This window comes from Notolabrus celidotus, chromosome 6 (genome assembly GCF_009762535.1).
Source record: "Notolabrus celidotus isolate fNotCel1 chromosome 6, fNotCel1.pri, whole genome shotgun sequence".
Taxonomy (NCBI): Eukaryota; Metazoa; Chordata; class Actinopteri; order Labriformes; family Labridae; genus Notolabrus; species Notolabrus celidotus.
Window position 1 is genome coordinate 13,210,387 of NC_048277.1, and position 22,312 is coordinate 13,232,698.

Genomic DNA, 22,312 nt, shown 5'->3' on the forward strand with positions numbered 1-22,312 from the left:
TTAGAATAAGTGACTTCTTAGTTCATACGATTCAACAAAGTGATATGGACATTACCCAGAAAATACTTGCATAGCATTTTAGCCTGCATGCTGGCCCAAAGATATTGTGTCAGTTGACATACTGTGAATGAGGACTATTGAACGTTTACAAAGAAACACTGACCTCTGTTGCTGAAATTGTGTTGGTGCATTATGGCATTCCCAGGCATCATAAGAGGAAACACTAGACATCATGGTGTTCTAAAAGGCATGTTTGTAAGTATCCTGATGTAGTTACTGACCATCAAAAAACAAGGCCCACATCTGTAACATGAAATGCACTCTCCTGTATGTTTGTAATAAATGTTACTAATTAATACCTAAAGTGAGAATAACCAGTATCAGCTGGTTGTCAATGTCTCTCCTGCACACAGCTCTGTTACAGAGCTTCAAATGTAAACGTCTTATTATGTAATCGTAGTTTGAAGAATGTTTGCTTGTTCTGTTTTGTTTGTGTGATGTTTTGCAGTCAGCTTAGTTGTCAGTGCTTGACGTTGATGTCAGCTTACTGTACCTAGGTGCCAACTTATCCTAAAGTAACAGTGCCAGAGTAAAAGATTTAAGAAGTGCAGCACTTTGATCCCACATTCAACTTTCTGTGAGTATAAGACACTACAACACAAAGTGAAATATATAAATGGATGACTTTTATTACATAACATTTCATGACAAACTGTATTTGTCATACATATTACTTCATATTTGTAAGATAACCTTATTGTTGTTGCATAAGTCTTTTTTACAGTTCATGTTTGGGCTTTTTATGCCTTTACTGGGAGAGATAGGATGATGGGTTGAGTAGAAAACTGAGGAGAGAGCGTGAGGAGTGACTTGCAGCAAAGGGCCATAGGCTGGAACTAAACCTGGAGCATCCACTTGGTTGACTATAGCCTCTGTACATGGGGCTCGATTCAACCTGATGAAGCCTGCACTCCATGACTCGTTTTTTTTAAATAGATATTTGTTTAAATAGACATGTTAACCACACACAGCTCTACAACAAGTCATGCTTGATAATATGGGACTACAACACATGAATATAAAACACTCAGGATTTACAGATGTTTGAGTACATGATGTATAGACTTTGTTCAGACCATAAGCAAAGAACATTTAAACTGCATCATTTTCCTGTGAGTGGCAGTGTCTTTGTTTTTTAAAGTAAGTCACATGTTGGCTAAAACTTGGTTTACTACTGTGTAATAAACCCAAAATAAAACTATTCTGATGTGATTTAATTGCAAAACTGGGTCACATCATTTTTAAAAAGTGTGAATTCATGCTTCATCTGGAGTTTAGATCGACGATGAGATGCAACGTCTACATTTCAGCGGGGTCTCTTTTTGACACTTAGTCACGTTCATGTTGAGCTCAAGTTGTAGAAATTGTCAAAGTGTACCTACAGGCATATATATATTTACATTGACTTACATTAAATCATTCTTGATTTTAGCGCTAACACACCGTAACAGTACTGTATTTTTCAATGATAAATCAATGAAGCACCAAACAGTTTAACAGTAAAGGGAATTAACTCACAAAGGACTCTGTACGTTTGCCAGGAGATCTCTGATGTCTCATGGCATTTATTTATTATGATGAGTTTTTTACTTATTTTGCCCTTGCAAAAATAGTGCTCCCATTAGTTCAAGAGTCTGTGGTGGGTCATGTTGGACTAGGCAGATGGCTGTCTAACATGAGTCTGGTTCTGCTCGAGGTTTCTGCCTGTTAAAAGGAAGTTTTTCCTCGCTGCTGTAACTAGCTAAATACTGCGAGGTGCAATGCTCATTGTGGATTAAGATGAGGTCAGACTGAGTCCTATTTTAAGAGGGGACTGGATCTTATCCTGTCTTGATGTGAGGTCTTTGTTAATAATATAACATGTAGTGCGGTCTAGTCCTGCAATGTTTGTATTGCCTACCTATTTGTTTTGATGTATCATTTCATTTTATGGGGGTATTTATGTAAAATTATCATCTGAACACAGCCTTATGTAACACTGTTGTCAATGATATATGTCCTCTCTTTGATGTGAATATTTTGGTTCACTTTTTTCCAGTTTTGTGCTTACAGTATTGAGATGGGGCTGCCTTTCTGACCTCAGCACCACCTGTAGGGTTTAGATCTCATGACTGATGACCATAGGTAGCATTATACATGAACCTTGTTACATTGACATCACCCAATGGTCAGTCAAGTTAGCCAAGCTCCTTATTGCGCTAAATTTGTAACTTAAATATCTTTAAAAATGAATACGTAAAAAAAATTCACCCCTGTACATTTTGTGCCGATTCAGACCAAAATTGTTATTTCAACCAGGCTGTAAACATGTTTATTTTTGCTGTAAAGATGTTTTGAATGGGAGTGTAGGTGGTTTCTGGTGCTTCTGGAGCCAGCTTCAAATGAAAACTTGAGGAACTGTAGTTTTTAGCATTTCTGCATCGACTGTCTCAGGACCAGAAGTTTCCTCTTGCTGAAGAACTACTGTTGTGCTGCTTTCACCGGAGCACTTGTGGTTTTTGACCTGAGACTGATAATTAAATCTTTTTTCACAAATGTTGCAACTGAAAGGTTTCTCTCCTGTGTGAACAATCATGTGCTTCTTCAGATTTCCTTTTTCGCTGTATTTCTTCCCACAGACCGAGCAGCTAAAAGGTTTCTCTCCGGTGTGAATTCTCATGTGTACAACCAGCGCTCCTTTGTGGGTAAATCCCTTTGCGCAAACCACACAGCTGAATGGTTTCTCTCCTGTGTGAGTTCTTTCATGCCTTCGCAGGTTTTCATGCTGGCTGAATACTTTACCACAACATGAGCAGCTGAACGGTTTCTCTCCTGTGTGGGTTCTGACGTGCCTCGTCAGATCTATGTTTCCACTGAAACCTCTTTCACAGATGGGACAATTAAATGGCTTCTGGCCTGTGTGGTTTCTCATGTGTCTCTTTAAATAGGCCTTCTCAGTGAACGTTTTGTCACAAAAGTCACAGTTGAATGTTTTCTCCCCTTTGTGAAATCGGATGTGTCTCCTCAGATTGGATTTATCGCTAAAACCTTTACCACAAATTAAACAACTGAATGGTTTCCCTTCTGTGTTGTCCATCATGCTTGGTATTCCTTGGACTGTTTCACTGTCTTCACTGTAATCAAGATTTTCTAAACCTGACTGAGATTGACTCATCTCTTGTGAAAAATCATCACTGTTTTCTGTGTCATAATCAGAAGATGTCTTGTCTGATTCTCCAGTACCCTCTTCATCAGCTCCAGTTTCATCACTTTGCCTCTGATGAGGGTTTGAGAACTTCTGACGGATCACAGATACAGCATTGAGAGGTAACTTGGTGGTTTCTTCATCTCGTCCTTGAGGCCTCTCTTCCTGCTGACAGCTCCACACTTCCTCCTCTTCCTCTTTAATATGTGGGTTTACTTGAGTCTCTTGGTTCAGATTGGTTTTCAACCTGCGCTGCCCAGGGGGAACTTCTTCTTTGATCACCAACACCTGTGAGGTAACTAAAAGTTAGGGAAAGAACAGAGTTGTTATTCTCAAATAGATACGATTTTGCATTAATCAAACCAATATGTAGTTGTAAATAGTAGCTTATTAGCAAGGAGGCGCACTCCTTCTGATGATGAACAAAAGAATATTATATGCTGCATCCATGCTTTCAAATGCATTATAAATCCAGTGTTATCCTAATGTTTACAACAGTGCATTTTCTACACTCTACAGCTCCAAAGTGTCCTGTTTCAAGCATTAGGGCTGCTCCTCTAAACTTGACAATTCAAATCATCTGTTTAGAAAACATTTTCTGTTCACATTTTGTCAGGCCAACTCTTATTAATGGGGTCAATGCATAGGGCAATGGCAACCTCTATACTTTAGAAACCGACCACATCTTTCACAAGCTTTTGTTTTATCACATGGTCTGCTGAGGTTGCCTCCACTTGAAAACGACAAAAACGGAAAAAAAAAAAACTAATGAGTACAAATACAAACACATAAAAACAACAACAAAATAAAGCAGTTTAAAAAATAAAATAAATAACAAATACCTGTCACCCTAACTCTCTTCTAAGCCATACACATGATGTCAGGAGGGGCTGTGAGGTGAACTGCAGGTAACTTGTTTGTCTGTACCATAGACTGTATAAAATATGGACGTAGTATCCGTGACATCACCCATCTGTTTCTGAAGCGCTATTTTGAGGCAAATTGTCGGCGGCAGCCATATTGCTGCTGTCGAGCGATTGTGACGTAAAGAGGCGGAGTTTGAGCCTCCTAGCCAACAGCTACAGTGTTCCCGTCTGTCAATCAAAACAACTGAATGTAATTGTCATACTTTTAAGTCTATATTTAAAGGAAAAATGAGTCATGACTTAAATCTCACAGCATCTAGCTGACTGCAGCAAAAACTGCACTGCCTGCTTTATTTAGCTCCCCCTTTTCCTCCTACACTGACCTGCTCACTGTATCTGTGTAGGGACATAACCAGCACATGAAGGGAGGGAGTGAGGGCATACACATCAAATGACCGCGTATGCACAACTGTCTCTTGTGCATGAAGGTGGATTGGACGTAAGGGATAATGCTGACATGGAGGACATGACCATACTCTGCTGCAGGTCAGACAGTTTGATGTACAGAGTCTAAAAAATCCTGATTACAGACACTTCACATGGTAGTACTCCACGTGTTGTGGTAACAAGCATAATGAAAAGCCTAAATGTCTTTTTTTTATTCATCTTGCAATCAAAATCTAGAATTTAAACGAGCAATGTCTCTGTTACCCTGATGATGCCTGAACAAGCCATTAGTGCCTTTGTAACCTCAGAGCCACTACAGACACTACTCAGTTTTACCTTGAAAGCTCATGATAGAAAATGTTTCCCCTTACATGGGCTATGTGCACATTAAAACATTAAGAGCCTTACTACTTTATAATTTTTTCAAGTCATCCACTGTGCTTATTTTCATAAATCATTAAGACTCAACATATCTCGTGAAGTGTCCAGATTTACATATATTTCAAAGGGCAATGTGAACTTGTTCTTTTGATGGCACAGCTTAAAAAAGTGCAGCTAATAGGCCAGAAAATGTGACTTAACTTGGGGTCTTCAGAACAGATGATTTAAATCTGTTCAATTTAACGGGGCAGTTCTATTCATATGCAGAATAAATAGCTGACTAGTTGACACAACTCTTTAACTTCGTCATGAAGTTTTCATAAAAGTAAAACCTTCAACAAACCTGCAGTTTTGATCTGAACTCCAGCTTTTTCCAGCAGCTTCTGAAATCCTTTAATCTCTTCCTCGTATTCTGCTAAGCTGGTTTCAAACAATCCAAATATCTCTTTGGCAGCTGCAGTTAGTCTTTGCTTCACTAAAACATTCATCTTCCTGATCACTTCCGATCCTTCACGGTCCTCTTCATCAGCTTCTATTTTTATCTGAGTAGCAGCTTTATTTTGGTGGAGCTCAGTTTTTTCTTCATGGTCTCCACTCTTCACAGGGAGCTGTTTGCAGTCCTGACTGCTCTGGAGTTCCACTTGTTCCTTTTTAATATCAGGGGGCTCTGGTCCCTCCTGATACGCGTTGGGGCTCCACTCCAGCCACTCAAAAGGAACTTCTTCGCCAACAATCACCCGCTGGATTTCTGGAGAGAAAAGGGAGAAAGGGCCAAAATGAAGAAAGACACAAATTGACATCTGTTATAATACAGAGGAACTAAATTTGTTCATTAGTTATAGATTGCCTCTTAATGGACTGTCTGTATTATTTTGTTGTACTGGTTCTGAGCTGACCCTTTGAGACATCAAACTAACACAACAATACAAAAAACTAACCAACAAGGAGAAGTCTAGCACCAACTCCTGTGTTCTTCAGGCTAAAATGACTGTTTCGTTAATGGAAGAAGAGAGCAATGTATAAGATTTTAATGACTAAAAGAGAAGCTTTTACTCAACAAAAGGTCCTACAAGTATTCCTATAGGTCCCTTCTCTGTAATACCATAAGACACTCACAATAACAATCTGAGTCTGTCATTGCAAATCAGGCACTCTTTATGGAGGTAATCCCATCATGTGCATTTTTTCACCAAAGATTATCTTGTACACATAAAGACAGTTATGTATGACACAATCCACTGAAATGAATATACTTGTATAACAGTTAAGGGGTCTGTAAGATAAGAGAAAAATATATGCCTTAAGCTGATTTTTTTAATAGTGCCATAAAGAGACAAAGTGCAACAAATACACAAAAATTAAAGAGTGCATTTTAGCTGTAACTCACTGCTTAACGTCAATCTGTTGACCTTCATCTTTATGTTGAACACCTGTGTTTGTAACATGTTTATCGTGAGTCCAAATTAATCCTAGTGAATTTTTTTTGGCCGTCAATTAGTACAAATTAATCTCAAGGAGGCTGAAAGCTTGTGTGAGCTTCATCTGACTGCATATACAGTAAATTATGTAAAAGCATGGCCATTATACTCAGACCTCCATTCAACAGGTTAAATATAACCATGTTCAGTTGGAAATCATTGCCCACTTACATAAAAGTTATTTTCTTCTTTGTTGCAATTAATTTGACTTTTGAGATGTGTGTAATGCAAATGCAATGGTGCAAACAATTTGGATTCATTGCCCTAATACTGGAGGTTTAAATGACTTGGAGGTAATACAAGTTTGGATTTTTAGGAGTGCACTTAAACAGAATGTAAGAGCTGCAGTGTGAGGAAAATGAAGTTGTAGTAAAGTGATTGTTTTTGCTACTTTAGGTTCAGCTTTATGTGTTAGAGTTTGACAACAAAACAAAGACCCCTATTTCAATCCCTGCTAAATCAAAATCCTAAATATTAATCTAAATGTTAAATGTTGAAAATAAATGTTAAATATCAGTCTAAATTGTAAATGTTAAATCTAAATGTTTAATCCAAATATAAATGTGAAATGTTGATTGTTCATTCTAAATGTTAAATGTTTAATCTTAATGTTAAATCTAAATGTTTTAGTATTAGCATTTGGATTTAACAGTGATTGTAACTGAAATATATTTTGCACGACAAAATTAAATGTGAAGAATATCAGACATATTGCTCTAAATGTGATTTAAAAAAGTTCACACTACATTTTGAATACGTTTTGCAGCTAAATGTTGCTGTTATTTTCAGTATGCACAACTTTACAAAAGTCGCCCCATAACCACAGAACACGAACCACACTACTTAGTTATAGTATGACAGGATGTTTAAATCTAAGAGATGAAGTACCTAATTAATGTTGTTTGTATGTTGGACAGAGCAGATACTCACTTCAGATTACACTCTTAAGTCTCTGTAGTATTATATATCGTTTACAAACCTGCACTGGGAACAGAAGCTGCAGTGGTCAGATCTGAGTCCACTTCTTTGGTCTGTCGGGTTTTCTTTACAGATGTGAAACAACCATCTCTGAACTCTGCTGCGGTTCTTTCAAACAGCTTACATATCTCTTCAGCAGCCAGTGTTTGTCTCTGAATCACCAGAGCTCTGAGCATCTCCACCTTAGACATTTCCGGACAGGATTCAAGTCTTTGGACACACGCACACAGAGAGAGCTTTTGGTGGATATTAAATGATGCTAAGAATTTTACAACATCTCCAGACACGGATCTAAAAATGTGTCCTGTGTCCAGTTAGCAAGCTGAAGTAACATCCTCAGTTAAACATGCTGCCTGAGAATGACTCAAACATACACGACAATACAGGACTGTAAAAACAAAAGTCCGTTCAAGTTTCATCCAGATGTGCAGATAATTGTAGTAATAGTGAAAGGTTTACGGTGTACATTTACCAAGTACCGCTCACTTAAGGCGCGATACAGTGAAAAGTACACACCGGAAATAGATACTCTTGTTTCGCTTTTTTTTTCCCTAATCCGGAAATACTTTACTCACCTGTCAGAATAAAAGTTGGTGAAAACCGCGTCCCTTGAAATCATACAATCTATGGTTGAAATGCTAAAATATTTTAACTATACTATGAAATATATTATTGAAATTATATTACTAGTTTTTATTTTTATTTATTTATTTTTGTTAGATTATATTAAATGATGAAAGCAGCCCTTGTAAAAGACAGATTTTTACATGATTCTTACATTGGTAGTCACGGAGTATAAACATCTGTTCAGAGAGAGGGCCTTCAAATGACAACACTGTCCCTCCAAAACAGATTTCCTCTTAGCCCCCCAACACAATTAATATATTATTTTGTGAATGATTGTGTGTGTTTGTTTGCTGTTTCTAATGTGCCTGTGATCTCGACGACATTGGGAATGAGGGAAACCTCAATGTCTTTTCGAGAATAAATAAAGGTTTTGAATTGAATTGAATTGAATTGAATTGAATTGAATTGTATTGAATTGAACACAGATCAGCATGTGCAGTCACGATAGTGCCGGGCTCATAACCAATCGGAGGATGTAGTAAGGGCCACCCCTTAACCAATCAGGACAGAGGATTGGAGATTAGCTATAATTGGTCCGTGATAACGGAAACGAGGGGAATAATAATATTGCTCGATACAAAGGTATTAGAAATTGCAGAGATTTCATTATAGTCTCAAAATACTCCACTTACCGATGAGTACCAAACCCAGCAGAATAAAGTAAAGCTTTTTTACGCCATTCCTACCAACAGCAGCTTTAATGGGATAATATCTCAAAACAAGGAATAGGCAGAGCAAGGAAGGGACACTGATAAAACGAAAACATTGACTTTGTAGGCTATATTGTGTAACTGACATGGAAATAATCCTTTACAATGAAATTCAACTTGGCAGCTGCTGGTAGTCAATAGCAGGGACTCCCAGTGTGGGTCGGGACCCCCTGGGGGGTCATGAGTAAGTAAGTAAGTAAGTAAGTAAGTAAGTAAGTAAGTAAGTAAGTAAGTAAGTAAGTAAGTAAGTAAGTAAGTAAGTACATTTTATTTAGTATAGCACCTTTCACAGAATAAAATCACAAAGTGCTTCACAGGAAAATATCCAACACATTAAAAGAAACAGACCATAGCATAAATAGAACATTAGTCTGGAACATTAGTCTGGACACAAATGGGGGGTTGTGAGATGTATTCCAGAATGTTTGTTTTTTTTAAAGTTATCTAAAAATAGTACATTTTACCCATTATAGTAAAAAAGTATCGACAAAATTAGTAGTTAAACTTTAAATAAAACCTTGAAAATAGAAAATGTAATGAGTTTTCTGCCTTTCCTTTTGCCAGTGACTCCTAAGTTTAGGGTTTGTGAACAGTTAATTAAACGGCACAGGAAACACAGCCACATATAGCTAATTTTCTGCAAACCAGCTAAATGAAACCACATTAAATCACTGTGAGGGACAGTGGGGGTCGTGATTCTTTGGCACCTATATTTTGGGGGTCGCGGGCTTAAAAGCTTGGGACCCCAGGGGTGCTATATAACTCCTGGTCTATCAATAGGTTGCATGATTTAGGGAAACATGATCTGTAAACCTGACTGCATTTTCGTTGAGGTGTGAGGTGTTGTGTACAGTACTTTGTTTCTGAACACTGTTGAGGTAAGAGTTGGCCAACAACACAAAAGTGTCTTGATGTGTTAATTTGAAAACTTTAGATTTTTCTCGTGAACCAACCATTGCTGTTTACGTCACAGGTCTATGCAAGGATTTTTCATAGTTCCAGTACACTTGGTCTTACAGTGAGATCTCTTCTGTTGAAAATAATCCATTGGATCAAGATTTATTCAAGCTAAAAGGCAAAATCATTTGTCAATAGCAACATTACACTTTATCCCCCCCCCCCGAAAGGAAAGCTATCTGGGTAAAAAATAATGTATTGACCTGACAATCAGCACTTCCTCCCCCTATCTTCAGCCTGGCACCCTTGTCTTTCAAGACTGAAGCAAATCTGACACACTAACATCCACATTTCAGATCAATCAAGTAAGGAACACTGATCCCTCAGTCAGCAGCAACATGAACTGTTTAAACTTTACTCGTAAAAATGTGCCTTTTTAATACATCTCAAAGTTAAAAACTCATCAAACAGGGGCCTCTTATTCTACAAAATCTCCCAGATTTGCATCAACAGAACAAAATGTTGGGTGTCAGTCGCAGATCTATAAGGCAAAGATCTGCTTTGAATTGAGTACAAAAAAGGATCTGAAGTGGATGAAAATTGCTTCATTTCACTTTTAGAATCCTTGGATCTTTGGTTCATTGGCCCTGCTTCTAATTCACATGCTCTGCGTCTCTCTCCTCGCTCGGTCCTCCATCTGCTGCAGTGTTACTGTTATGCACTAAAACAAAGAGAACAATTGTCAGCACACATGACAGATCTTATCCAAAAGTTTATGAATTCAGGGAAGGTAGTGTTTCTTGTTAGTTCTGTTGTTCTTTTTTTGGGCTAAACAATAACACAACTGTCTGTAAACTTTTTATTTGTCCTTGAATGCACCATTTGTGCATTTGTGTACTGACCAGTGAAAAATATGTGTAATTTGCCGATACAAGCAAGCAATCCTCCAGGATGAGGAGTAGCTTATTAATATTTGACAGTGTATTTCTTCATTGATTCTTTTCCAGTATTTTGAGGACTGATGATAACACATTACAGTATATATACAGTATATAAAGCATATATGTCTATAATTTGTCTGTAAACCTCTGGGTTGCAATATTATAAACAAAAACAATTATCTGACTTTAATTTTCCCCTTAACTATAAAATGTGGCTTTGATTTCTGAAACCAGTTTTAACAACACAATAGATGGCAGCATGTCAACATTATTAAGCAGCTCATGAGCAGAAATGTCTTTTGGTTTTATTAACTGTATCTGTGTATTTGTGACTAGCCTGAGTAAATGTCTGCACCAGGTACAGTGTTTGATAGAAAAATGAAGATGTACCTATATCCTATACATTTATTATATTTTTTTATTTCTCTAGTGCCTTCAACACCATCCAGCCTTCGCTTCTGAGGGACAAGTTGGAGCACTCTGGAGTGGACCACCTCCTCACGGCCTGGATTCTGAACTACCTCACCGATCGTCCGCAGGACGAGAGGGCCCAGAGGTGTCAGTCCGACACTATTGTCTGCAGCACGCCCCCCACCCCCCACTATACTGTTTTGCACTGTCTACTCTGCTGCTGCAACACTTTAAATTTCCCCGTTGTGGGACGTATAAAGGATTATCTTATCTTATCTTATATGTGCATTTTTTTAAGAACACAAACTGCAAAAAATGCAAGGGTCTAAAATTAAGATTTATCTTACTGTAACTTCAGATCATTTTTTTCTTTTGAAATGACAAATGTGCAACACATCCTGAATCTTTTCTGGGAAAATGTAAACAGTAGCTCCTTTTACAATGCCTGTTCAACACAGTGCTGTTCGCCCCCATTATACACTTTTCCAGGAGTGACAGAGCACTGTTAGTGTGGGTGTGTGTGTTTGCGTGTGTGTGAAGCTTGCTTTTCATTTACAAGCCCTGCCTCTCCCTTCAACAACGCCATATGCAGTGTAAAATCACACAAGATCAATAGAACACTGCTGTCAGTGTCAGGGTCAATGTTTGTTCAATGTTCTGAGAGCTGCAGTGTCAATGTAAAAAGGGCTGAAGGCTCTTTCAGCAGCATGCTAACATAGACTTGGTGCTATTAGAAAATGGTATTAAGAAGAACTGCACAGGCCCAGAATGTTGTTCTTGTTTTTGTATGTCGTATAGAGGCTCAAGTGTTACATTGAGACTGTTTCATCCACAGCTAAAAACTCTATAGGCTACAGGAGCTTTAATGAAGTGTGTATTCTGATATATTTCGATACACTTTGGCACAAAAGAGGGATGATGATTGTGTCCTTTATATATGTTCGTATGCCTGCATGTCAGCACTGTTTTGACCTAGACCTGATAACATGTGAATCATAGAGAGGGTGAGAGGCGGAGAGGTGGAGGAAGCCTGTGTAGAGATTGGGTGAGAAGAGAGAGAGAGAGAGAGAGAGAGAGAGAGAGAGAGAGAGAGAGAGAGAGAGAGAGAGAGAGAGAGAGAGAGAGAGAGAGAGAGAGAATGACGATGAAACGAAGATAGATATAAAGCAGTATCAGACGTGTTTTGTAAACGTATTTGGCTACATGCACTAGTTAAATTCCAGGTGAATGTGACTGCCTACACTGGATTATATAAATATGTTGCTTGTCGTGTCCTCCTCCTCTCTCTGTGAACATCAGACAGAATAACATCGGTGGAGCTCCCGGTAACCGTATGATTATGTCTCCTCCACAGCCAGCCTGCCGCCTCCTGCTGACGGCAACGACACAAAAAAGAGGTAAATAAACGCGCCGTCAGGCCCAGAGGAGGTGTGAGTGTCTCCGGTATTCATGGATGAGACGGCCCGGTAGATGAGGTGGGAATGACGGATAATAGGCTCGGGCTGTGTCACTGTAAGCTAATATTCAGCGGCATTGTTTAATTAAGGAGAGATAACGGTACAGCTGGCAGGAATTTGAGTGACAAAGGGACTGCAAGGGTTAGCTTATGTTTCAATACACTTGTATTAGTCATTTTTGTATGTTATTTCCGATTGAAAAAATACGTTTAAGCTCACATTGACTGACAGAGCGGCGGAAACCAAGTGTGTTTACCCACTGTTTAATATGTCATAGGCGAGGTAAGGACAAGTGTGAGGGGCCAGGCACCATTTAGGAAAAACTGAGTTGTTTTTTGTTGACAATGTGTAGAATATCTTATTCTAATTTGAACAAGTGAAATTTATATTTTTTCATTTCATAGTTTTAAAGTTCAACAAAAAAATTCGCAGTCTTTAGAATCTAAGAAATAAAGATTTGAGCAGGAAAATTGTTTGTCTCACTTTTTCAAAAAAGACGCTAAAATATACGTTTTTTGGGGGGATATTTGTCGTAATTAACAAATGCAGCAATTCAACACCCTACCAGTACCAACACTACTACTTCTAAAATATATAGATATTATAAAATAGTAATACTATTAGGAAAACATAAAATCTTACCTTTAATATTAATATGTCAGGCTCCAATGCAGGAAGTTTGGACATTTTAAATATCACCTTATTATCAACTACTGGACCTTTTACAAATGTTGAATAATAAGAATAAACCATATACAACTTAGACTCCTTGAAAAACACGCGACATAGTGTCTGATTTCATAACATCATCTAGAGACAGATTCCTCCAAGCCAAAGTGAGTTTACCATCTTCTCCTGTAGCTGTGTCAGGATGCATTTTTATGCTGCTTCCAGCTACTTGAGGTGTGACAGTGACCAGTTGGATGATTTAATTGGTGCCAGGATTTCTTGGATGGACACCAACCATCACAATGTTTCATAAGTGCCTGTCTGTCTCAGATGAGTGGCAGTTTTACTGTATCCAGGGGATCTCTGTGCAGATCTTTGTAAGGTGAAGATTCATGCTTTGTCAGGTCTGTCCTCAAGAAGATTCATGCAGCATCTTTATGTCCGTTTAATTAATGGAGTTCCTGGAACACATGAATGACAGAAATGTAAATAGTTTGTGTTGCCCAGATTGGATACCAACCATAAGAGTCTTTATTGTACCACAAGAACAAACAGCTTTGGTCTGAACACACCTTAAGAGTGACCTATAACAGTCAAGAAATCAAAAATCTTTCCCCTATACTCTTTTGTATTTGACTCCTCCTCTTGCAGACTGTGCTGTGGCTTCCTGATGAATTCATCCAGCCACCATGCAATGTTCCTGGAAGTCCATGATGCTGCTGGTGTTAGCATCCATAGCCATCCAGTACACGGCTATCCGCACTTTTTCCACTAAGCCTCTAAGCCTGCTGTACTCTGTGGGCCTGGCACCAAGGGGCCATGCGGTCAACTGCAGCCTCAAAGATCTGACAAAACTGGGCCAGGAGACAGCAGAGAGCTCAGACCAAGGTTGTGATGAGACCCGGACACCCTCCTCCCCTGCCCCTACCTCTGACTCTTCTAACGCCAACAAGAGAACTCACATCCTGATTCTGGCTACGACACGGAGTGGATCCTCCTTTGTGGGTCAGCTGTTCAACCAGCATCCAGAGGTAAGACTCTGATGTTGTTACATACCACTTGTTTCACATTTAATCAAACACTTGTGCATTTAAAGTGACATTAGAAACACCTTTGGTCAATTCATTGAGGCTAAACTGGAGCACACTTATTTTCTGTTGTTTGCCAATGACTTCAGTATGAAATAGCCATGTTAGAATATGAGGAATCATTCTTTGACTTTTAAAGAGATGTATTCTTCTTTCTTTGGCTTTCTTTGACATAAAGTCTCCCATGTTTTGTGTCTAAAAGTAGATTTGAATCTGCAATAGCAGTGCAATTCCCTTGACAGGATAGAGGAAGTTTTGTTGTGTTGCACTGAAATTCAGAGCTAAAAATAGGCTGTGCAATGGTCACTGACAGCACTCCAATGCTGTTAGGTTTATGCATTAACAACTATTAAAGCCAAATGTCAATATATGCATAAACAACAGACAGTGGAGGAAAGCAGGAGAAAGTAAACACCAAAGTAAGCAAGCTGGATTTATGTATTAAAAGCTTAAAACTGGTTCACTTACAGCGAAATAGATTAGTATGTGTCTTTGGAAAGTAAAGTGGCCTCCAGGCTGCCCTAAGGTGTATTTGCAATTGCCACATTTTCAAAAATGTTCAAAGCCCCTAAGCACAAGAACACCAAGTTAAATTAAATTTATTTTATTAGGTAGAACCAATGAAATTCAACATAGCTCCAGTAAAGTACATGAAACTGATTAGTTGCGCGGATAGTTAATAGTCTTTACTTATTTTCAACTCTTGTCAGCTGATGAGCCTTGATATAAACAGCTTTCAGTAACATTAAACCTCATACAAGTTCAGATATTAAGATACAGTAAAGTACATGTACCATGATATACAGTAGCAATACATAAGTTCCATACAAATTAGTAATTCAAAATACAGCTTGCTGGAGAACAGCTCTGGTTTGCTATTTACTCCAAGAACATCATGTCTTCTTGAGTACGGTCTAAGCTGGCTCTGTTTGTAAAGCGTGTTGAGGTAACATTTGTTGTGAATTGGTGCTAGATAAAAAGAATGATTGATTGATTGAGTGGTATGACAATTGATGTAGGATTTTTTTCACATTTTTTGTTAAGATAAGTTTGATGTTTTAATCCTTCCTCTGTTTCCAAGATTCTGCAACATTAGTTTGATTTTAGTTGGCCAAACTTCCAATACTTCAGAATTAGGAATTTCCCAACAAGTACAAAAATAGACAGAATAGCAGGGGCATTTCAAGGGGGTGGCCTTTGGGTGGCACGACCCCCCTTTAAATGTTAGTTGACCACAATTGGTACCATCAAAATAACTATGATTGGCTACTCATGCGGTCAGAGGCAGGACTTACGTTCAAACCAACTCATTGAACTTGTTGCAACAGGCGGCAAGTAGCTATTGTGTCATTCCCTTTTAGCACATTTTCATTTCACGCGACTGCTCACTGTGCCTTTGAGTCCCTAAAAGTAAACATGGAAGATACATTTTGGCACTTGTGTTCCTAAAAAAGGCAAAAAATAAATAAATAAAGTAATACAAAAAAGTGAAATAAAACTATACAAAGTTTCTACAGACTGAGACCTTAAAGCATTTTTTAAGTAGATATTGTTAGTGTAGCCAGGATTCATGATTAAATGATTTTTAGACATGTGCAGTATGTGTGCACAAACTTCATACACGAGTCAGTGACCCACTTGGGCCATCCCCTGGGCCCAAAAAAATCCATTCAACAGAGTAGCACTTGCTTTCACCTCAGCAACAACTTAGGCACCAAACTTTTATTTAATCATGATGAAATTAATTCTGCTACAGTACGTCTCATATATGGCTTCTAAATATTTTTCATATCCCAGGTGTTCTACATGTTCGAGCCTTTGTACCATGTCCAGTTGGCTTTGCTTCCTCGCCTGTCGCAGAGCAGGAACCTGGCTGAGAGGAGGGTGATGCTGGGAGCAGCTAGAGAGCTGCTGAGGTCCCTGTACCACTGTCAGCTCAACAGTCTGGAGAGCTACATAAGACCTCGGCCCTCCAATCACACTACTGACAAACTGTTCAGACGAGGAGCCAGTAAGGAACACATAATGATATTCAAACTATACTATTCTCAATGTACATTTCTGATGCATTTCATGTCTTTATACTGTATGTATCCTGTTTATAGGCCGGTCACTGTGCTCCCCCCCTGTATGTGAGGCTTCTCTGGGCCGGGAGGCTCAGAGCCTGGTCCTGACTGATGAGGGGGAGTGTGGGAGGAGATGTGGAGCACTCAATTTATCCCTGGCTGCTGACACCTGTAGTACGAAGCAGCATGCAGCCATCAAAACTGTCCGGATTCCCCAAATCAGTGACCTCAGAGCGCTAATTGAGGACTCAAGACTCAACCTGAAGGTAGAAATCACAGCTGATATTTTCATTACATAGCACAACATTTCTCTAATTTAATAAGAGCTACATGAACAGTAGGTATTGGATCTCAGATTCAGCTTGTAATTGATATCAAATGAAAGAATGTGGCTAACATTAGCAGAGCTAGCACTACCAGCCCTCTTTTTCTTGAAGGGTTAATGTCCACGTGCCTGTGTGGATTACAAGATCCTATCTGTCATCTGTGTTTGTGGACAACCAGTTAGTAGAGCATTATGGTAGTATGGCAAAGGCCATGGACTGGATCTAAAGCGTAGACACAACATCTGACTGACATTTCAGGCATACGCTCTGTATATTATGATAAATGTGTGCAAAGGAAATTATTTGCATTGAATCTAGAAGAAGTGAAAAATGAGAGGAATATTTCTGATCAGATGTATACGTATATGAACTGTATTTATAGAGCTCTTTTACAAAAATGTAAAGTAGAAAGCTCTGAACAAGGGCAGCAGAATGAACTAGGCAGGCAGCAAAAGGCAAGGATTGAGAAATAACACATTTTAAGAGACAAAAAAATAATTTAAAAGAACTGTCAAGGAATAAAAATTACTTTAAAGGAATTTTGCAAAAACAAAAAATCTATGAGCAGAGTATTCTTTATGTCTGACTGGTTATTGTAATGACTGGTCACTACTGAGTCAGGTGGTCGTATTTGACAGCTCCTCACTAGCGGAGCACATGGTGGACTGGATGACAGAAGGCTGGGCAAATCAATCAATATAATTCTAAATTGGTGTTGACTGAACATGCAGTGACAATGAACTCAGTCCCTGAGATACACCAAACACATGTACAAAACCTTTAACAATAAACCATGTGTTGCAGATCACTGAGGGATTTAAATGGGCCAAGTACAAGGAAGATGCAACAATCTAAAGAGCCTGGGTTGAGAAGCTCTTTAGAGAGCCAATTTAAAAGTTTACTTTTAAAAGCCTCTGCTTTGCTAACAATAGTCTATGTAAGCTCTTGACTGACAATTCAGCCAATCAATCATGAATCCCATACTTTTAATGGACTTAGGGTTCTGCAATCTAGACCAATTTCACACCTATTTACTTGTGTTACATGGTTGCAGAAAAAAAACTAGTGTTTAATTACTTTGTATTGAATTCTAGGATGGAGACCCCATGAAAGGGGAGACACACAAAAATTCCTGTCTTCTAATTTCACATCGTATTAGTTCATTTAGAGAACTAAATGCTCAGAAATTACAAGACAATACATAATTTGCTCAACTCAATTTTTTGGAAAATGAATTAATTAGTGTTACTTACTCTAAATATAGCTTTGTTTAAGTTTAAAGCTGTCCAGAAAAAAACAAAATTCTACAGAACTTAGATTCCATAAACTTGAATTATCCACTATTTTACAAAATTGAATATTCATATAAAACTTTGTTTTTCCCATTATTACATTTTCTTCCTGTTTTAGTCATGTTGGTTGAACCTTCTCAAGAAGCCATTGCTTGATTGATTTAAGCGCTGCCTCTGGCTACTTGAGGCTGACAAGCATCCAGTTTGATGACATGTTTGCTGGTGTTCCATCAAATGGTGCTACCTATCTGGTCGTCTGTTTTGCCTGGGTTACAACCAAGCGGCAACCTCCGGTCTAAAAATATGAGTCAATGTGGAAGTGTTAAAAGCTGCAGTTCATCGAGGATCTGCTTGAGGCTGGCTCCGGAAGTACCGGAAGTCACATACACATGAATGGGGAAAAGACGATCTTTGCAGCATTAATAAACATGTTTACAGCCTGGTACAAAAGATGAGTGTAGTCTGAAAAGCTAATTTCTCGATGTCCTCTCACTGTGAGGGGGGTGAATTTTTTTCTAATTCGGTAATTTCGAAGATATTGAGATTACCAGTCTTCCAATGAGAGGCACAGCTGCCTGTGGGAACACTGCAGCTGTTGGCTAGGAGGCTCAAAGCCCGCCTCTTTACATCACACTGGCTCGACAGAAGCAATTTGGCTGCCGCAGCCGATTGGTCTCAAAACAGCTCTTCAGAAACAGATGGGTGACGTCACGGATACTACGTCCATATTTTTTACAGTCTATGGTTACAACACACGCCTCATATACAAGGGCTTCAGTCCTCATTGCAGCAGCCATTGGTTTGACGACCCTGTAAGTTAAGACCCTTTGCTGCATATCTTCCCTCACTCTTTATCCCCCACGTCTCCTGCCTCTCCTCAGCTGTCCTTTCAATAAAGGCAAAAAAGCCAGAACAGGGACTAATGTAAGTGCACATTGTAAGTGCATATGCTGCTGCAGCCTATTCTTTAAGTTCACTTTCAACTGCAAAGTTAGAGTATTATTATTTTAAAGAAGTGAAACTTAAAGCTCTTTGTTATTCTAGCCATTATGATGTAATTTTTTACTGGGAGCATACTTTGCATTAAGTCTGAACACACCATAAACTACTGCAGGTACCACTGCTGCTGTCCCTTTTTATTTTGTCTTTATTAACAACATTTCTGTGAGGCAAGCCAGAAACTGTGAAACACATGCTTTTGTGCCAAGATATTCAGAGACCTCTTAGCTGTCACTGACTTTACATCCACTGTGTATTCCTGCTGAATTTGTTTTATTGTCGTCCATCATCATTAGGTGGTCCAACTTGTAAGAGATCCACGCGGCATCCTGGCATCCCGTATCGAGACTTTTCGAGACACTTACCGTCTGTGGCGTCTGTGGAGAGCGACTGGACGGCGACCCCACAACCTGGACCTGGGACAGATCAATGCAGTGTGTGAGGACTTCCTCAGATCTGTGTCCACAGGCCTGGCCAGACCTGCCTGGCTCAGAGGGAGATACATGCTGCTCAGGTGAGAACGACAGGATAACATTTGTAGACAACAGTTACCTGTGATGATCGTACTTCCAATTACAGGGATTTGTATTAGAAAGGGGGATCAGACCTGATTATATCAAACCAGTGGACTTAAAAGTGGAACAAACCAATAAATGTACAATCCAAAACCTGCTAAAATCATAAAAATCATAAAAATATTTTTTTATGTGTTAGGAGCTCCCCTTAAGTATTTTCATCAAAAACTAATACACCATCAGGAGGTAAACTACAGTGAGTTTTGAGCGGTGACATACACTCTTTAAAGCCACAGGGGAAATTAGAAGAGATTGAAACTATCTAGAAGCATTTGTCACACTTAGTAGAGTCACAAACTCCTGAAGGTTAAAGTACTCCTTTTTTATTTTTTTATTTGTAGTCCTTGAAAGACAGAAGAAACATGTCTAATAGCGTCATCAACCTCATACAAAAATGTATTCAAAACCTACCTGCAGGGACATATTGCATCTGCAAGATGCATCACACTGGTATATAAAATAAGTTATAACTGCACAGTGAGCAATGTCTGTGCAGCTGTGCAGCTCTTTCTAGTACCCTCTGTCTTTGCCAGGAGGAGTTTGCAATCCTGCTAGCTAACAGTAGGGTAGTTGATCTCAGCCTACTGTAACTCGCCTGGACTCTCACCACCAACCTTCACTGCACATGTTATCTTAGAATGAGTCTTTTCAAGCAAACCATTACTTTGCTTAACTCAATAGCCGATTCATATAAAGGCATGATTATGACCCTAATGAGGGAAGAAAGCTAAGTGATGTCACTAGCCTGGTCCATGTCGCTATATCCCTGCATGGTTTATGCAGCAAAGTGGTGGCTTGCTTATTGGAGTGCCATCTTCTGGGTAAACCTTACCCTAATACAATTAAATACTTTCCTCCATTTTATACTAGTATATTGGTTGTAGCATACTAGTATTAAAACTTATCCCTTGAAATTTACAGTAAGGTCATGTACAGCAAAATATAAGCATGAATTTAGTCAAATTTCTGGAAGAGAGGTTTTTGAGTTCCTCTAGAGCTGAAGATAAGATTTTGAAACTCTTAGCCATTGCACCCAGGTCCATGACAAAGACTAAGTGTTGAGTAGCATAAATAGAAACAGAATTCTTAGGGTTAGGATTGGCACTGAAGAGCTTGAATAGCTATTCATAGCTATTGAAGAGGCAGACATTTGTCCATTAGTGGCCATCACAAAAAAGGTCCATGAAGAGATGTTGCCAAGAATTCAACGCCTGTAGAGACAAACATGAAACACAACCAAGAGATGATCTACAACATGGAAGGAAAGCACTTGATAAAGTTGCTCACAGTGACTGAGTTCCCTACGTTGTTCTATCTCGCGACAACGTGGTATCCTAAAACCAGATTATTTCAAGTTAAGATATTCTTCATATTACATTTCTGTCTCACAAGTAGGATTTGACATATAGTAAGAGTGATTCACTTGATCTATTGATTATGTGAATTTCTTTATTTAACTGTCATAGGTCAAAGAAAAAAAAAAAACATTGAGTATCTTTTGTTCTTTTGTGGCTGATTTTTCTGTCTTCTCTCTCTGTCCTCTATCAGGTATGAAGACTTGGCCAGGTTTCCTCTCCAAAAGGCTAGAGAGCTCTACGGCTTCCTGGGTCTGGATCTGGACCACAGTGTGGAAGAGTGGATCATCAACAACACCCGGGGGAGCAGTGATCTTTCATCACGGCAGAAGTTCACCACAGTTCGGGACTCTGCGGCTAATGCCGAGAACTGGAGGCTGAAGCTGTCCTTCGATATGGTCGTCTACACGCAGACTGCCTGCCAGCCACTGCTTGAGCTCCTCGGATACAAGAGAGTGTTCCACCCAAAAGAACTGAGAAACCTCTCCCACTCTTTAGTGGAGGACAGGACGTTCCTTCCATTTATTTAAACAGTACCACGTACATACTGTACATTCAGTGTGGATTTAAGAAACCATCCAAACAAGACAGTACTGTAGTTTATCAAGAACCGATGATATAATCAAAGCTGTCTCACTGACTAATCTGGATCCTCTCACTTCATCTGTGCTGGAAAAAAAGCTGTGACTATCCATCTGTTTATAACTCAAAGCTCTATAAAACAACCTGAAATTATTTCATTCTGCTGCAGCGTTATCAGTTACCACATCTATCTATCTATCAATCAATCAATCAATCAATCAATCAATCAATCTATCTATCTATCTATCTATCTATCTATCTATCTATCTATCTATCTATCTATCTATCTATCTATCTATCTATCTATCTATCTATCTATCTATCTATCTATCTATCTATCTATCTATCTATCTATCTATCTATCTTCCCAATCCATAAGTATTCAACTACTCATTTCCACTATACATTTTTATATATTTTACCCACATAGTGTAGTAAATACAGTCCAATCTTTGTCGGTAGACTATATACACATGGCAGCCATTTTCCAGTGATGTCACATTCAGGGTGAGATGTTTGAGTAGTGTCAAGTTAAATCTGTACCCAAATAGCTTATTGGTTGAGAGTAAGTTAAGTAAAGTTAAAGTTTCTGTAAGGAACTTTCGATTTTCGTACTCCCTGTGGAAAAAAGATGACTCTTCTTATCTCATTTGATTTTGTCCTGCACATGTTTAAGAGTCAAATTTATAACTCATTGTGGATGTTTGCTGTGAAAAAGGCAAAAGTAAAGAAGCTGTTTTTCAAGCAAGCTGTCAACCATCCACTTAAGGCTGGCGGCAAAAGCCATATACGCATCCATTGTACCATTCTAAAAATACAGCAAGAATGAAAATGTTTACAGCCTGGTACAAGGTTGATGTTGGTATGAATAGCTCTTTCAATATTTCTATAGTCACTGTACAGGAATTATTTTTTTATATAAC

The 22,312-nt window shown here is 38.8% G+C and overlaps 2 protein-coding genes across 5 annotated transcripts; one reads left to right on the forward strand and one right to left on the reverse strand.

Annotated features, from left to right (window-relative positions):
• Positions 1–669: 669 nt before the first annotated feature.
• LOC117814040 (oocyte zinc finger protein XlCOF22-like) lies at positions 670–7,927 on the reverse strand. Its single transcript, XM_034685149.1, has 3 exons — positions 7,396–7,927; positions 5,282–5,686; positions 670–3,543 (listed from the first exon to the last, which is right to left on the reverse strand). The coding sequence occupies exons 1-3, from the start codon at positions 7,583–7,585 to the stop codon at positions 2,438–2,440; spliced, it is 1,701 nt and encodes a 566-aa protein (XP_034541040.1). The 5' UTR covers positions 7,586–7,927; the 3' UTR covers positions 670–2,437.
• Positions 7,928–11,972: 4,045 nt separating this feature from the next.
• chst1 (carbohydrate (keratan sulfate Gal-6) sulfotransferase 1) lies at positions 11,973–21,542 on the forward strand. Of its 4 annotated transcripts, none has more exons than XM_034685152.1 (7): positions 11,973–12,025; positions 12,335–12,377; positions 13,758–14,137; positions 15,992–16,205; positions 16,300–16,526; positions 19,174–19,391; positions 21,001–21,542. In XM_034685152.1, the coding sequence occupies exons 3-7, from the start codon at positions 13,796–13,798 to the stop codon at positions 21,335–21,337; spliced, it is 1,338 nt and encodes a 445-aa protein (XP_034541043.1). In that variant the 5' UTR covers positions 11,973–12,025; positions 12,335–12,377; positions 13,758–13,795; the 3' UTR covers positions 21,338–21,542. The 4 variants fall into 4 exon arrangements, with proteins under 4 accessions (XP_034541043.1, XP_034541041.1, XP_034541042.1 ...); XM_034685151.1 differs by lacking the exon at positions 11,973–12,025 and adding an exon at positions 12,097–12,203 and having other exon boundaries at positions 12,284–12,377; XM_034685150.1 differs by lacking the exon at positions 11,973–12,025 and having other exon boundaries at positions 12,087–12,377.
• The last annotated feature ends 770 nt before the right edge of the window (positions 21,543–22,312 follow it).